This window comes from Tyto alba, unplaced genomic scaffold, assembly GCF_018691265.1.
Source record: "Tyto alba isolate M040663 unplaced genomic scaffold, T.alba_DEE_v4.0 Super-Scaffold_14, whole genome shotgun sequence".
Taxonomy (NCBI): Eukaryota; Metazoa; Chordata; class Aves; order Strigiformes; family Tytonidae; genus Tyto; species Tyto alba.
Window position 1 is genome coordinate 21,268,057 of NW_024881276.1, and position 17,281 is coordinate 21,285,337.

The 17,281-nt window shown below is 40.6% G+C and overlaps 1 protein-coding gene across 2 annotated transcripts in view; it reads right to left on the reverse strand.

Moving 5' to 3' along the window:
• SRPX (sushi repeat containing protein X-linked) overlaps positions 1 to 17,281 on the reverse strand; it is a 50,618-nt gene that overhangs the window by 2,653 nt on the left and 30,684 nt on the right. For both annotated transcript variants that reach the window (XM_042788824.1, XM_032992779.2), the window contains 7 exons: positions 12,230 to 12,421; positions 11,440 to 11,616; positions 5,160 to 5,286; positions 3,070 to 3,191; positions 2,188 to 2,367; positions 1,593 to 1,726; positions 162 to 283 (listed from right to left, as the gene is read on the reverse strand). In XM_042788824.1, the coding sequence (XP_042644758.1) occupies positions 162 to 283; positions 1,593 to 1,726; positions 2,188 to 2,367; positions 3,070 to 3,191; positions 5,160 to 5,286; positions 11,440 to 11,616; positions 12,230 to 12,421 (1,054 nt within the window). The remainder of the gene's footprint in view (positions 1 to 161; positions 284 to 1,592; positions 1,727 to 2,187; positions 2,368 to 3,069; positions 3,192 to 5,159; positions 5,287 to 11,439; positions 11,617 to 12,229; positions 12,422 to 17,281) is intronic.

Here is a 17,281-nt window from a genome sequence, read left to right on the forward strand (position 1 = left end):
AAATGGGTCACAACCCCTTTGCTCAGCTATTACACAGATAGAGAGCAAATTAATCCTAAAACTTACTCATCAATGTATATTTAGAGTAAGATGCAGGGAATCAAAAGCACTACATCATATATGCTAAGATGCAAACACAATAGTGTGAGAGTTTACTTTACCTGAGTTGCAGGGCAAGTGACGGGGGCAGCAGCTTTACACCTATTCTTCCTATCTGTGCTGGGAAGACACCGACCAATTCAACTACAGTAACATGTCGGAGGTCTAAACCACACTGTGCTGGCTGGAAGAGTTAAAAGAAGAGGTGTGTTAGTTACCAGTGAGAGAACAGGGCTTGTTTTGAGCATGCAGAGAGTGGTCATAAAGAGTTCGATCTTCTTACGTTAGTGAGATGGTTTAAACTGAAATGAGAGTATACTTTGAAAAGTCTTTAGTTCTCACTGCAAAGAACTAGAGCCTCATGACTCCAGGGAATGTTAAATGATGGATTTGTAATTACTCTAAGAAAAACAACACACAGAGACCACCTAGGAGAAATATAAACTTGTCTTTGTAATGACATAAAAAGATGCCAGGGTATTAAGCATTGTGCCAGTAATCTAATTTGGCAATCAAAGCAAGGTATGTGAAATGGAAGTTGACTGCAGAAAGTTTTCTTTCATGCCAACTTGTTTGACCACTGTCAAGCAGTGGGAAAAGTACTATAACCATTAAATTCAGTATTTTAATCAATATATTGAATTTTCTTGCCAAGTTAATCTAACTGGGTAAAAGAAAAACTTTGCTTTTTTTTTTTTTTTTAATACAACTGTAACTTAAGTCAGTAGCTAAAACATCATCACGTTCATATCCCAGTGACCATTTATACTGAATTTTGTTACCGTTGTGAGAAAAGAAATAAGATAGAAGCACTTGCCTCTGTGAAAGAATACAGGACTGGCTCCTTTCCCTGAGGACACAGATACATTCCTGAGATGCATCCCTAAGTCTAGCAAGAGCCCAACAAGACCATCACATTTACCACACATAAGAAGGACAATTACCAGACTTTTTTTTTTTTTTTTGTGAACAAAATACCCTAGTGCTATCTCCATGACTCTGGATGAATCTCGGGTCCTTTGTTTGCTGGTGCACTGGTTATTTCTGAAGCTATTTTCACTTCCTTGCATTTTAGATACAAAATCTATAAGCCTGGTTTGCATGAACTGCAACCACTGAAGTGCTGGATGGCTTGGGTTTTTTTCAACTTCTTTAGGAGCTGAGTTAGAGAATTATTATTGAGCACAAGTTAATATTTAATTTGGGAAAGATGGAAGAGCGACAGAACTGCCTGGTATTCAGCGACTGGTCTGCCAAGAGGCACCACAATCTAGAACAGAGCTGAATAAGAGACTGGGGAGATGCTTTAACTCAAACCCATGTAAAAATGATTCATCCAGAACCAGTACTGCTTCAGCCAGATCCTCTAGTGGCTGCAATGTAACAGCTGAAGTTTGCGGATTTATATCAAACAGTGGAGGTTGTCCTCTTGTGTCTTTCTTTAAAGAAAAAAACCCACCAGCTGCTGCAGCCCCCCCTGAAATTTGTTTTACCTGCAGCATTCCCAACTGCATCCTGTAAAAGAAGTTGGCTGCAGTAGGCGTTGAAATAATTAGCAGTCTCCGCTTCTCATAAAATTGATCCAGAAGTGCAGCTGCAGTCCTCACATTCACATTAATATTCATGGCTAGAATTAAATTTAAAACAAAAGTTATAGAGCATACTGAGAACAGATCTCTTTCTCAAAGCACAAACTATTAGATAGCAGAAGCACAAGATCAAGAAATAATAATACAGAAGATACGGGTGAAATACTGGCTTCATTGAAGCCAACAATTTTATCTTAAGCTGTTCTGGCTTGCAAGTTGGATTGCCTCCAGAATGTGGAATTTTGTAGACAGCTTTGAGCTAAAACACATGATCAGTTGTGAGGCACCATCACCATCCTAGGAAGGAGCAGCCAAAGGTGGCAAAGGCTTCAGCTGTAAGCGCAAACTGGCAGAGAAAACAAAGATAATAAGTTTCTTACCTCTAGGGCATTAAAGTTTGCAGCTGTATTCCATTCCACACCCCCTTCCCAAATTCTCACTGCCAGAAGAACCATTGCTCTGGCAGCCCTTCTGGTGAAGTGGTGAAATACTCACTTACGTGCACAGGTTGGCTCCACTCCTGACCACCCCAAATTGTACTGGCATACTCTGGCTGGGCTTCCCTGCAGCTCGTAGCCACCGATGCAGGAGAACTCACATGTAGCACCATAGTTATTTCCATCACCTGAACACTTGATGTAGCCATTATCTGGGACATTTAATTTCACACAGCGCCTGACTTTAAGCAAGAGGGAGGAAAAAAAAAAAAAAAAGACAAGGCATGAAACTCTGTTTGTTACTAAGGGTAGCATGGCCAGTGGAATACCAATATAGAAGACATTATTCTGTTTGCTTTCTATATTATGAGTCATGCACTTAAAACCCCCAAATAAGCAAACAAACAAAAAAACCCCTTTTTAACGCATACGTAAACTAAAATGATACAGCTAAATAGGTGTATGTATGTGATTGTGGTATCATGGTAACAAAAGGTCATGGAACACAAAGAGAGCTGAAGCTGAAACATACAGGTTTCACCTCTGTAAATTCAACTCCAGATTTCAAGATCTGGACTTATGAAAGGGGCAGCCCTGCTTGATGGATGTGAGTTACAGCTAAAAAAACACCTCTGCATACTTGTTTCAGCAGTTCAGAAGCTAAGTATGAGGCAGGAGCCAACGGGAGGGAAGGGGTGCGGAGCTGGAGGCAGCACAGATCAGTGAAGCTCTTCCCCGATGTGTGGAGTGCGGGCTGTCCACCCTGCTGCAGGCCTGGCCCCCAGGGTCTTGAGCAAGATGATATTCTCCTTTTCAGCATCAACATACAGTTTATATATACATACATATGCAGACAAATATAGAAATGAGGATATTTCTCAAATTGCCTGCTAAGCCAGATGTAAATCAGTGACTGTACTTATAGGGTAAAACATCATTCTTACCTCTGACTTTAACAAGAAATTTGCAAGTGCCTTTGTTTTCAGCTCTGTCATATACAGTATATTGGATTTTGTGGTCACCTTCTGGAAAATGTGACCCTGGTGGCAGGCCTTTCAAAATAACACTAAAATGGGAGATAAAACAGGACAGACATGAATTTACCAGTATTTTCCTACTGGCAATGCTGTAAAAGCCTGAACAGTAACATTTGTGGCATGGTAAGACTGTCTGGCTCTGCTGCACGACTGAAGACTGAGAGTAAGCAAAGGAAGAAGCTGGGCAGCAGCAACCAGAGTATTTGAACTGTCTACAAGCAGCCCACCCTGGAGTCATACAGAAGGGTCCGACCCTGCTGAGACAAGGGAAGCAGAGCGGGCAGAGCCTGCTCACTTCCTCTAAGACAATCCATAGTGTTGCCAAGCATCACAGTCATGCCCAAGGGAATTCAGCTTCCTTCTCCTTACATAAGAAAAAGTAGAGACTCCCTCATTTTGTATCATGAACAATCCACTACCAGAGTTGCAGTGTAACCCAGAGCCTGTGGAGTGTAAGAAAACGTCCAGCCTCTTACAACAATGGGGATGTACTCCACCTGGCTGCTCTGCACTGCTCCAGTGACTATACTAATGTACAAAAATGGAACAGAAATCAAGATTTATTGTCACAGCAGAAGCGTGTGGTGATCCACAGCAGTGTTCTCATCTCAAACTTGTTCTTATCCTGCAAATGTGTCCGGAGAATTCAGATGTGTTAAACGTATCCTCAGTACTGAAGCAGTGAGGTTGAGCGGTGTTCCATGTAATGGGAAAGCTTACAAACTCATGGGATTGCAGGACCCAGTGCATTTAAGGAAAGCACTCTATCACAGTTTAGCAAGATTTTATAATAATAGATTTATGGAAAAGCTTCCACAGATTCAACAGCTAGCCTCTTCGGAGCTGGGAACAGTTACTCGTGTGGCAAAGTCCACATGTGATATTCCCCATTTATTTTGCCTGTCAGACATTATTTCATCGATAAGACTTTGGAATTTCTTTATTGTGGCACTTATCAAAGTTTTTATTTTATCAGGCTTAAATTTTTTTAATGCTGTTAATTGCCACAGAATTATCACATTAGACCTTAACAGCAATATTTTTTTTAATTGTGTCATGAATTCTTCTTCTGATATTACTTAAACTGTAACAATAAAAAGGAAATGTCACCGTGTCTTTCAACAGCTTTTTTGTATTCACCTAAAACTGTAAACATCTTTAAGCTTGCAACTTTGAGATTTTAATCTTAACCAGTCCACTAATATAGAATTAAAATATGTAACTTGCTTAATGAAAAAAAGCAGATTTTCTGTACTCTTTCCATGATGATGATCTAGATAGACTGCCAGAAATCCTGCATGATAAAGTTGGGAAAATCAGAGACAGTGACACCATCACAAGTGCACCTTGATCTTCTGGAAAGTATGACTGTAAAACCATAGGAATTGACAAGGAAATTCTGAAGAAAATGTTAAGTTTAAATCCAATGTTTTAAGCTCCCTAAGTTTCAAACGAGAGGCATTACTTTACAAGTAACAGCAAAATGCTGTGACATCAGTACTCAACACTACTTCAGGAAGAAGCCTAAAGATGATTGCAGATATTGTTCTGTGACACTATTCATCTTGTTTTTTTAAAAACAGACAAAATTGCCTCTGCTGCTACCTCCCATGCAATATTAGCTTTTCATTGTTATGTATAAAAGGTAACTTCCTGTAAGAAAACTTGTGTATGAGAAGAGACCCACAAAGCAGCTCTGGAGAATTTGACAGGTGCAGTCAAAATGCTATTGTCATTCATTCTATCAGCACTAAAATAACCACAACAATCTGCTACCCCTCCACAGACCAGGTCCTGAACAATTCAAATTGTCAATTCTTAATTTTTCAATTAAACATGCAAATGTTTACAGGCCATTGACATGTGACAGCTATAAATAAGCATCTTGGATGAATTAAGAGTCGAGGGTACCTGGCCACCCTCATCAGCTGAATTACTAACCAAGGACCCCGTGAACAAAAAGGAGAAAATGCAAACATTTACAGATTTGCACCTACTCTGTCAGAATCCCATCAGCAGTGTCCCGTCCCTCTGGGGTGTCCCAGAACACTCTGGCTGTTAACTTGTTGGGTTCCGCAGTTTTCTCCTTCACGCTCGGGCACTGGATTCTCGGAGGCTCAGTGTCTGTTGAAATAAACGTCACAGAAATGGGCACATGTGCATGTGTTACAGCTGTGCATTTTCTTCACAGCTTTTGCCCTGTTGTCAGTGTAATTCAGGACCACCTTCAGCAGGCCTCCTCAACGCTGGAGCCGTCCCAGCCAAGGCAGGTGGAGCCTGTACTTCTCACCTTTATGTTAGAAGAGTAAGAGATGATGATGATCAATCACCCCACCCAATGTAAAAAACTAATTTAAAAGTAGTTATAACTTTCTTTATCTAGTCTCCAGTTAAAAAGCAGTATCTACAAATTGACTGTATTTAGCTTTGAACTCCAAGGAGGGATACCCAAGACTGTACAGCAAGGAGCCTGACCCTTCTGTTAATCTGCTCTGCCTCTCTGTTCATCTGTGCAGTAGATATTGTGATTAAGAACACTTGTAAAGCACACTGAATATGAATCTCTCTCTGTATGATAACTTTGCATGTTACTGTTAAATTCTTAGTTATTTTTCCTGCAGCAATGGCAAAAAGAGAAACAGGGAATTGCTGCTGCATTTGATTTTTTTCAAGTAATTTTTACAGTAATGCATTACAGGTAATATAAACCACAAAGTAGACTGGGTTAAGCTTTGAAAGTTTGTTTAGCTGCTACCAGAACACTGTGACTATTATTCAAGAGTAAAAGAACAGTAGTGATGATAAAAGACCCCGATGGGGGACAAAGGGGATGCACAGCTACTCATCTTCAGCTGCTTCAGTTGCAAATCCTGACAGTGTACTAGAAATACATGGGTGGACCAACTCCAAACATCATCACAATCATTAATTAAAAAAAAAAAAAAAAAGAAAAAAAAAAAAGAATCTATCTTTAATAGCTTAGCCTCAGTTTTTTTTGCCATTGCTTTGGTTATACCCAAAATAAAGTCTGAATCCATGGAGTCATATACTAGCTATAAATTTGGAGACAGGACTGCTCTTTACCTGCAAATAGAAAGCAGTTCCTAAAGTGCTGCTTAAATTTAAAGGGTGTCAGGCCTTGTCTTTTCATTTGCAGGGCAGAAACAAAAAGTACAATATGGATTTCTTTAAAAAAAATAGCAATGAGAAAAGGTTTTGGTCTTTATTAAATATACAAAATAATTTCATAGACCCTCATAGTCTACAAGCAACACACAATGTTTTCTACCAGTTTAACTAGGGCATATGCAGCCCTGCTATAGCCCCTTCAAACTTTTAATGGTATTCCAAGAACCTGGGTCTCTTGAAAAGTGTCTTATCTCTGTTTCTTCTCTAAGAGTTTTCCTCCAACCCCAAACACCGCAGCTTTGAGAGGCACTTCATAGGAAGAGCTCCTGTCTTAATTTTGCACAGGAGGGAGTAGGGGAGGCACAGGAAAGTGTCATACCAAAGTTATTCAGAAAACATCAGGAATATTACAAACTGCCTTACACAAATGCTCATTTTTTGTGGATTTTTTTTTTTTTTTGGTAAATAAACAATGGAAATATGTATAAAACTTCCTATATTATTGGGAGGATAACTGTTGATTTCTTTGTAGATCCTGCTGGAAAGTGAAGGTAGCAAGAGTGGCTTTCCACTGCATGGAGTGGAGCAATCACAAACGAACAGCAGAATCCTCTAAGCAGCTTTTGAAGCTTAACTTTACAGGAACACCGTTCACTAAAGATACATGAGGCACTTAGTTCTTCTTTATGACTTCTTTAACTTTTTCACTTTGTGAGTTCAGTTCACCCCTTCTCCTTCATCTGCTACAGTATGCAAATGAGCAGGATTTTCAAGCATCCACTCTGGCTGTAGGGAGCACTTTGCCTCCTTTCCTCAGGTTTCTTATTCGCTCCCTTATTTTTAGGGTACTTTCCCATTATGTGTGGAAACCTGCTCACCCCGCAGCTAGCGAGGGCTCTGCCCTCCTCTACAAAACTATGTTGCTCTCAATAACCACCCGGTGTAGCTGAATTAGGGTAGGAAATAACCCAGTCTCATCAAGGCTGATTCTGGCTCTGGTTAGTTTACTGTGGTGACAGCTCACCGTTGTGCTATGGACAGCATACAGTAAATAAACATAATGCTGGTATAAAAGACAGAACGGCATTTAAAGACCCAATGTTTTAAGCACTTAATTAATCAGCAAGTTCATTATGCTATTTAGCGCAGAGAAGACAGGTTGGTATGAATTGGCTTGGACTTCCACATTGTAAAGACACACAATACAGATACTGTGGGAACCGACTCACCAAGCATCCCTGGGGCCAGGCAGCCTTTTTAGCTGGACTTAGAAATTCCTGAAAAGGATGTCTGGTCATTTCAGCTGCCTCTTAGCATCCAACAGGCACTAAGTGAACCCCACCAGAATAACTGCTTTGAACAGAGAAAGCAGCTGTCTACCAAAGAGGCTCTTTAACTGCAGTGGCCACTGGGATGTGTTAAACCAAACAGCACACGTCTTTTGCCTCATGCCCCTGTATAAGGTCGAAACCAATCTACAGCATATTAAGCACCTTGGCCACAGCTTGGCAGAACAAAGACAGGTCTAAAAAAAACCAACCCATTTAAAAGCAGAGAAGGTGACCAGAGAATGTTCAGGCAAATGCGCAAGTGACAAAACTGAAACACTCCCCAAAAAACTTTCAGTAAGACATAGGACATGAGTAAGGTGCCCACCTGCAGGTCAGAAAACTGAACTGGTTCCAAACAAACCCAGTGGAGGAAGGCACAGGAGTGCTGACTGCTGGGGAGGTTTTATCAGAGGGAGAAATCATCCTGTAAGTGTCAGATTGCCAGACTCTCTCATTTAATAGGCATTCCTGGGCAAAGCTGGAGGCAGGACATGCCACAAGGTGTCTGACCCCGTACGGCTAGTCCTATGTTTTTACTACAGTATCACTGCTGAAAGACCGAAGCAAAGCCAAGCGGATCTATTTAAGATGTTTAGGAGTGTTATGTACTAAATGGGTGAATTTTGCCTGCAAGTTTTAAATCATGGGAAGGGAAATTGAGTTTTCATAAAAAATTTGGTGCTGTTCAGCCACATTCTCGTAAGTTGTTGCTTTTCTCAGCTACTCGGCAGCAGCAACTGGTACTCTGGCTCCACGCGGGGAAGTGGCATTGCAGACAGGGCATCAGGAGGTCAGCAGAGGATACCAAATTTTAAAGCAACCTTTTGAACTTTGTGGAGAAAAATGCTCAGTTTTCAAATAGGTTTTGGATACATTTATTTATTTTTTAAACATAGTTCTGAGACTGGCCATATTAATGATTTCAACAGAATTTAAAGAGCTTGTTAACTGCCTTTCTCATAGTCTGTTAAAGGTTTGCATTTATTTTCTTGTGAACGTGGGATGACAAGAGGAAATAACAGAGGGATGGTACTGAATGCCCACTGCTTGCTTGTTCAAGCATCCATATGGGACAGGTAAATGGCCTGCTGCTACATAAACACACTGTTATTGCTGATTGCTGATGACATTAAACGATGACTGAAAGTGAATTCAAAACATTAGCCTGTGTCAAAAGTGTAAAGAAATTAAGAGACTGGAAATCATAGAATAAAAAACACTGTCCTGCTCTCCCTGCGCCCCCTCCACAAGACATTGCTCTGTATTTCAAAACATCCATTATCAGGGCCTGTATAATTAATGACTCAGAGTGCAAAGCTTGTTTCAGACATCCACAGTTGGAAGCTGTTAGTTAACTACCTATCAATACAGTCTTAGGATGTGACAAAAGGATGACTTAGCACAGTGACAGCCATTTACCACACTTACTGTGATACAATCAGCAGGAAAATGAAACCTTTATAGAAGAAAAAACAGGTGACATTTTTCAGTTTTCTAGAGGAAAATACCTATTTCAATTTATGTTACAGTGAATTAAGGATATAATGGAAATATTATTCAAGTGAGTATTGGCATTTTTGCTAACAAGATTAAAAGCACCTGTACATTGATCTTTTTAATCAAAGTTATTTCAGCAAGAGGAAGGATATCCTTCCTCTTACGGGGGAGGACAGAGGACAGACAGTCTGTTTTTTTAGGACAGAATACTCACTGTCTGTAAGGGCTTCTGTAAGTAACTGCTAAAACATACCAAATTTTCTTTAATTAAAAAAATAATCTTTTTTTCCCCCTTTTAATGAATAACTATTTCAGCAATGATGTTAGCTTTATGCATTTCCTATACAGATCTTCCCTACTGCACTGTGAAACCCACATAGTTTTGTGCAAAAATGTTAAGCAGTGCAATTGCAATACAAAAGGGTACAGAAAAGCCCCTTGTTTTCAAGAGGATTATAAATTCAGGTCTGCAGTAATTTTGCCATACTTGATGCCAAGTGGTGTCCCCAGGCCACTTCCCTACCTATTCACAATGACGTGAACTTTACCAGCCCATGCCTATGATCACACGTAACATCCCTAATGTGCACAGTGCAACTAATTGCTCCTATGCTAAAGTAAGAAATAAACCAGCCTCCTTGCCTTTGTATTTAATTTTTCCCCTCACCTTAACTTACTCCTCAGCTAAAAGTGAGCTGTTCAGCCAGTTCTCTCCTGGCCACTGGTAAGCTTCTGTAGGCTGCAGTTCACCTATGATTTTTCTGTAACTACTGAATTACAATAAGAAATATGTGTTCCATTGCAAACTGCATTATATTGTTAGGGTCACGTCTGGTCACAAAAAAAATCTCTACCCTACCTATCAAAAAAGGGTCAAAAGATAGACTTATTAAACAGTCAAGTGCGTAACTCACTATTTGCATATAAGAACTGTGTGCACACAAGGTTTGAAGGCATCTTCTCCTTAAGTTCTGGTAATGTGGTGTTATCAGAACTTAAATAATAGTATTACTTTTACTGGGACTTGCAATCATACCGTATGCAACAACTATCCTGGATTTTTGCAATCAGAAAGAAGTGTTAGTGCTAACTTAGCCTCCTTTTGCTTAAGATATACTTGTTTACTCTGCTCTGCACAACAGCATTGTCTGTAGTAAGCACCCTGTTGCTGCAAACAGATGAGCTCCTCAGTGCCAGGAAATACAGAGGGCAACATTTTATCATTCCCAAACTTAAAAGGGTTTGTTTTTCTTCCTCTACCCACACTATTGAGAAGCAGAAGGCTTGTTTTTGGAAATAAAAATAAGAGACACCACGAACAGTCTAGAACTAAGCAGACAGCTCACTTCTACACTTGTAGAACACAAAGTAACAGGAAACCTGAACAAAATTCTACGAACGTCAGGCTACAGTGGCGACTCCAAAGCCATTTGCTAACCTAGACTGAGCCACAGGCATTCTGAGGACAACCAAGTCATCATACACAGAGAACACTGAGCATAAATACTCTACCACCCACAAGTTTAAATTACTGGTAGCCAATTCAGATGGCCAAAAAATACTTTTCTTTGTGGGCAGCTGTTGAACCTTTCATCAGGGACTTCCCAGAAACAAGAGCAGCAGCTGAGACTTTACTATCTGCTGAAATCTCATTAGTAGGAAGGAAAGTTAAATATCGGTATTTGTTTATCTCTCTTTTGATTCATGTATATAAAACCAATTATTCTAGCTGAAGTTCCCGGGAGACCACTGACTACATAATGAGAATTGCTGGCATAACTAACATGAACTAGGCTGAAATTTAATTTAGCTCACTGCAACCATTCTGGTAACGACAATCCATTCATATTCCCTGGATATATTTGGAAACCATAATCCCAAGAAAGAAAAGCAACAGGGGAGGTCAGACAGACGGTTTAGTTTCAGACCTGTTTTATCATTAAGTTACAGAGAGCAGGACAGACTCCAGCAGAGAGAACACACTGACAGAGCTGCACAATAATTTCAGACCCAGGAGATCAGTGAAGGGTATTACAAGCATTGTAAAGCACTGACCATTTACACCAGCCTCGTCTGTTAAAGTGACAATGCTTGGACCTGATAGCATGTGTAAGGAAGACAGTCACTTGGGACTTAAAGTACTAAGTGACAGGGAACGCTATGTATCTCTTGGAAACCTGTTTTCTGCTTCCTCAAAAGTTGCATTTTTCCCCCAAGAACTGGATAAAGGAGCATTTTGGAATTCATTTGGAGGACTTGGGTACCAGCAGGTACCTCAAGATGTACACCTTCCAGGATGCAGACTAACCATCCTACTTACCAACACAGGATGCTGGCCGGCCACTCCAGACTTTGTTGTCCATGCACGTTACTATACGGTCGCCTTTCAGCTGGTATCCTGGTGAACAGTAGTACTCACACCTTGAGCCAAAGTAGGCACCGTCTAAACACTTGAAGCCCCCGTTGGTTGGCATGGACAGGGTGGGGCAGCGCTTTTCTGGAACAGAAACCAAAGATTTCTGGAAACCTGTTATCCCTCCTTAGAGTAATGTGAATGTGGGGTATTACACAGAAATAAGGATGCAGCTAGCAAATGACAAGTGGGGAGAAACTCATGTTCCACCTGAGGCTTTTCACACTGTTCTTATTAACTGTATTTCAAATTTAACTTTATATATGCAGTGGCCTAATGCAATATTTGTATGAGAAAAAGATGACAAGTACTTATTCCTCTCTTCTCAGAAAACATTTTACTGCAAGTGCCCACTTAGCCACCTGATATGAATTGTGTTAGCTTACAAAATCCAAGATGGGCAATATCTTAAAGCAGCTTTATGGCTCCGTCATAAAATTATACCCACAAATCAAAATCCCACACTCACAAAGTGTTCCCTATCTTTGTCCTCTGCAAGAGTACCTGTACCACTCATGATACTTATGCCATGTACCACTGTAATGTCCTCAGCAACAAGCCAATAATCATATCCAAGTATACTGTCAATGTTTAAAATGCACATAACAAACCCAAGATCACTGTTTCAAAGACATAAAGTTTATTATTTGCTGAATCTGAGGTGCAAGCCGCACACATGGATTTCATATCTACTTACGTTTACACAGAACTTTCCCAGACCAGCGTTTGCTTGACTGACAAATTAGCTGCTGAGGGCCATGCAGTTCGTAGCCTTTTTGACAGCGAATATCACATCTTGTCCCCAACACATTCTTGTAATATTCCCCTTGAGGTGTCCTGCAGTTTGCATAACCATGTTTCACCTTAATGGGGGAGCACCACGGTGTTTCTAGCACAGAGAACAAAAAACCGCTCATAGTACTTCGCAAAACGTAAAAGGTCAGACACGAACATAAAATCACTTTTTTATTCAAGGTCACAGAGAAGAAATGGGGGAAAAAAAAATGTCGTATTTAAAAAGCCACCAATCCTCCAAGTGGAGAGGTAACAGTGCAGCAAGGTGCCCTAAATCTCATACACCAAAAGGTCAGCCTTTCAAAGACTGGCAGCTCTTTTTTGTTACAAACATTAAAGATTGTAGCCATTAGATTGGGGTGTGGGGTGGGGTGTGTGGTCTATGTTTTTGTCCATGGAATAAGTGTGCCACCATGTGGACAGTTTGATGACAACCGGACCTTTTTTGCCTCGTTTTTTAAATGGATACATTTAGCTTCTCCTTGGTAACAAAAATTTGCATTAGGAACACCTTTGGTCTAGCTGTAATTGTAATCTTTACCACACTGAGCTCTCTCACTGACCATTTAAAATAAAAAAAAATCTTCCATAATAATTTGTGCAGTAAAGGACATTGTCTTGACTGAACTCTGCGATACTTCAAGTTCTCCCACGGTTAGAAAGGATGTGACTTAAAATCACATAAATCCTCTTGCCAATATGTCAAGCCCGTCTGTGCACAACCTCCACATGTAAGAACCACCGTTCTGGGTTTAAGCACAGCTCCAAAGTTACTTTCCAAGTTAGCACCCAGGATTAAGGCTGAACTGGAACTCATGAAGAGTGTAAGAAAGGGCAGCTCCCTTGCTGTTCTCCAGCAGTTCTGCAGTGCCACACTGAAACATTCAAACTGCTCTTTTTATCACCTTCTACCAGCAAATGGGCACAATGCCACTGACATACTTAAATCTGAAGGCAAGTGCCCAATCGAAGTGAAGAGCTTTTGAGAAAGACCTGACCTTATTCTTCTCTTTCGTAGTAATTTGTAGCTTCCGAGGGAAACATGCATTCAGGCACGATGCACAGATTTGACAGAACAAACCCCTCCACTTCCTACTGGCAAATCCTTCAGAGGGTGTTGACATTCATTCACGAACATAATGTATACTTAGCACTTATTCAGAAAAGGGAACCCAAGCTGCAGAAATTTAAATCCAGTTCTAAACGTTCTCAAAGGTCTGGACTTCATGTGTTATACTCTCCACCTCGAAAGATGGGTGGAGGACTACCTTTCCCTAATATCACAGAAATGTAGCCTGAAGTACAAGAACCACTTTCTAGTCGCTTCTGGATGCAGGACAGGGATGTGGATGGATCTGCCAAGTCAGATGAAAGCTGGAATTTGGCTGGGACTTCATGGCTAATGTTCTTACTGAACTCATGGGAAAAAGGGAAACACATGCACATAAAACCGAATCTTTAATAACTGGTCAGGGCTACACCTTAAAATACTCAGGATATGGGTATCATCTTCCCGTGAGGATTTAACACCATACTGTGATATTGATGAGTGCAGTATCAAATGGAGACTTCCAGCCAAAGCTTCAAAGTCTTTGTTTAGCTTTAACAACTGGGCACACCAAGAAAGCTGTGCTTTTTCTGCAGCAGGCAGAAAAACTCCTACTTCTCAGTAGGAGTTTCCTACACAAGGAGTGACTAAGCCTGCCCCTTCTCAGCTCCAACAGTCGAAAAGCACATATTGAGAGGGAGGGAGGGAGGGAGAAAGGGAGGGACTGCAAGACAAACAGAGAAAGATGACAGGTCCTGAAATCCTGTGTGACAATGTGTGACATGTGGGACTTACAGGACAAAACTTTTGAAGTCTGGAAGAAAGATGGAAAACAAACAAACAAAACACAAAGAGTTTTTGCCTTCATCCTTACAAAGTCACAGAAGACATTTAAAAATAACTTCTCAATCATCTTTGGCAGATGTTCACATCTACCTCCTAATTCCTGTAGTTACTATATATCTTTTTCTACACAATTTGGACCAGCCTTACACATAAACAAACAAAAATCAGTACAGTTATATTTATCATACTTGGGATATTTATATTCAGTGTACAATGTCTTTAGGACATACTTACTCTTTCCCAACGGGAACTACATTTTGCAGTGCTGGTCCTGAATCAACACAAAAGCATCTGAGGACTAAAATCAGAGACTAATTGTCAAGTTTTTTACTAGACTAAGGGCATATTCCTCTAGACTAGTCCGTTTCTGAAGCAGTCGTATCGTACTGCGACATGCTTACTTCTGTATGTCACCAAAACATGTGAAAATCCTATACAAAGATGTCTAAGTGGCATTGTTTGCAGTGTCACCAAATACACAGTAACTGAGGCACCAGTCTGACAGCACACAGGTTAGGGGCAGAGCGCAGTTCAGCATTTTGGCTCAGCCACACAATCATCCTGTATCTGTTTTTTTCCACTTGTGGTCATGTTTTCTAAAAGTACTGGATGTCAGATACATCCTCCACTATTTACCTTACAATCAGGCAAAGTAGTTTGGTGGAGTGTGTTTTTTGTTGGGTTTTTCTTTTATAGAACTATTTCCTGTCCTTCACTCTAATCTCTATCCTAGTTACCAAAAAACATTAAAAAAAAAAAAACAAAAACCAACATCAACTGTCTTGGGCCTCTTCGTTGAGGGGTTGCATCACAGGGGCTCACATTTTTCATGCTTGCTGTGAATCAAATTAAAATTGGGAGAGCAGGTAAGGAGTGTGAGCCTAATAGGAATAGAAGTCAGTCAGCTACTGCTGAAGTGATGAGTAAGAGCACCCATCTCTGCAGCCTCCTTAGCTGCCTACCCCACTGCCACTGCTGCAGCCTCAAGCATCACCTCTGACCACTCTCTGGGGGAAGCCATGTGTGTTGGTTTCAGAGAGGCAGCCTCTGTCTCCTTCACCTCCTGGAGAAATCCTCCTCCTTCTGAGCTAACCACAGCTCTTCCATGATCTCTGCCCCAGAAGTCTCATTCCCAGAATTTCAAACTTCTGTATCCCGCTTGTTCTTCTAACACCCTGAGACCCTGAACTTCAATTTTATTAATTTATAAAAGCCCCAAAGCCTCAGTTTTTCTGCAGAAGGGTTTAAACCCGAAGGTGCTAGGAGACTGATTGAAGGGGCACAACAGGGGGGATGAAGACTCAGGTAGGCTGAGCTATTGCCCCAGCCATCTAGGTAATCCTTCAGCAAATTAGTTCAAGATATTTATGCCTCAGGTTTTCCACATATATAAGGTACAAATGCACATGGCTGATTTCCTTTGTGAAGGGTATTACGACAAATACACTTTGCAACATCATCAAGAGGCTTAATAACAAAAAAAAAAAAAAATAAAAAAATCAAAGCAGGCTGTTTCAGGTATTGCAAATTGCCCAAGTTTTTCTGCAAAATTTTGTGGCTTTCAAACACACTTGCCTTGAGTAAACAGCTGCGCATATATTTGAAAAAAAGTGGCTAACATGCTAACAAATGCAGTTTAATGCACAAATGGAATACTGAAAAAGCCCTTCTTGTGGTGTTGTTGCAGCCACGGTGGTCTACAGAGAGAAACAAAGCAATGCTCCTAGGAAGGGGTAATATATCTTTTACTGGAATAAATGATACTGTTAGAAGGAAAAACAAAAACAGACACACTTTTGGATGCAGATAACTTCAAGACGTTTAGGAGGAACATCTGTTTGATCTAAACCATTATTATGCTTATTCTAGAACTGAATGTGATTAGAAGAAAGTGGGTGAGGCAAGGTTTACAGGGGGCAAATATCTGAGTTCAGACCAACTGATATCACTGAATAAAATCCCAGATAACTTGAAAAGCTTATGTGCCTGAAAGCACATCAAACGATACAACAAAGTTTTAGATCAAAGTTTGTTTATTTTTAAGTGAAGGCACATATTGGTTTTCAAAGGCTAAGCAGCTACATGGAGTATTTATGGAATATTAGGGCTGGATGGGGCCCCGAGAGGTCACACAAGCTGTTCCCTGCCTCAAGGCAAGATCAGCTGTGTTCCTGAAGGCTTTGGGATAAGAAAAGCTACAGCTTTCTCAGGCACCTGTTCTGGAGCTTCACCATCTGGGCTCTGTTCACCTAACTGAAATTTGAGTTTTTAGGTACCAGGACCTATGTAGTGTTTTTTTGTTTAATAGAACGTTTGCACCGTTCCTCAGTGATACAATAGCCTGCATTATCACCTAGTAAAACATTTCAGAGACTCAATCCTGTGTTTTAAACCACTGGAAAACAGGCAGCAAGTAGAAACGGTTGAAGCCACAATGTTGCTTCTATGGCTAAGGCAACCGTTTGATCGTTGCTAATATGTTTTCTCAAATACTGTAATGAGGATCATCAGAACACTGGCACAAGAGCTGTGATGAACATGAGAAGCCTTTCCTCATCAAATATAATCCAAGGACAGTCATGCCAAGTGGCAGGAAGAAAAGCATTTTCTGGATCATAATTTTCCTCAACCCCTCCATCCTGTTTAAATACCAGCCTCAGCTGAGAATTTCCTTCACAAGCAGCATGCAGAGTGACCAGTACTGTTGCTTGCTGGTATACCAGCCAACAGAGCTGAGGGTTCACCAAGGAGGAAGGGAAAAACTCTTTAAAAATGCTGCGGGCACAGAAAGTGTCAGTGATGTTTCTCTGGAAAGCTGAGCAAGTTGAACGACATCCAAATGAAGACAAAAGGATTTGGTAGGAGGCTGATTCCCCTCCACAGTAAACCACAGTGCTTTGTTTGTAGATGCCAAAGAGAACAAATTTGTGTGCTCATTTGCACTGTTTAGTGAGCATGTGTGTAAAGAAAAAACAATGTTGCTTAAGTCTGTTAACATCAGTTAAAAAAATTCATAGTTATTTGTTACTGCAAAGTTTTATTTGCTGAATAATGGACTAT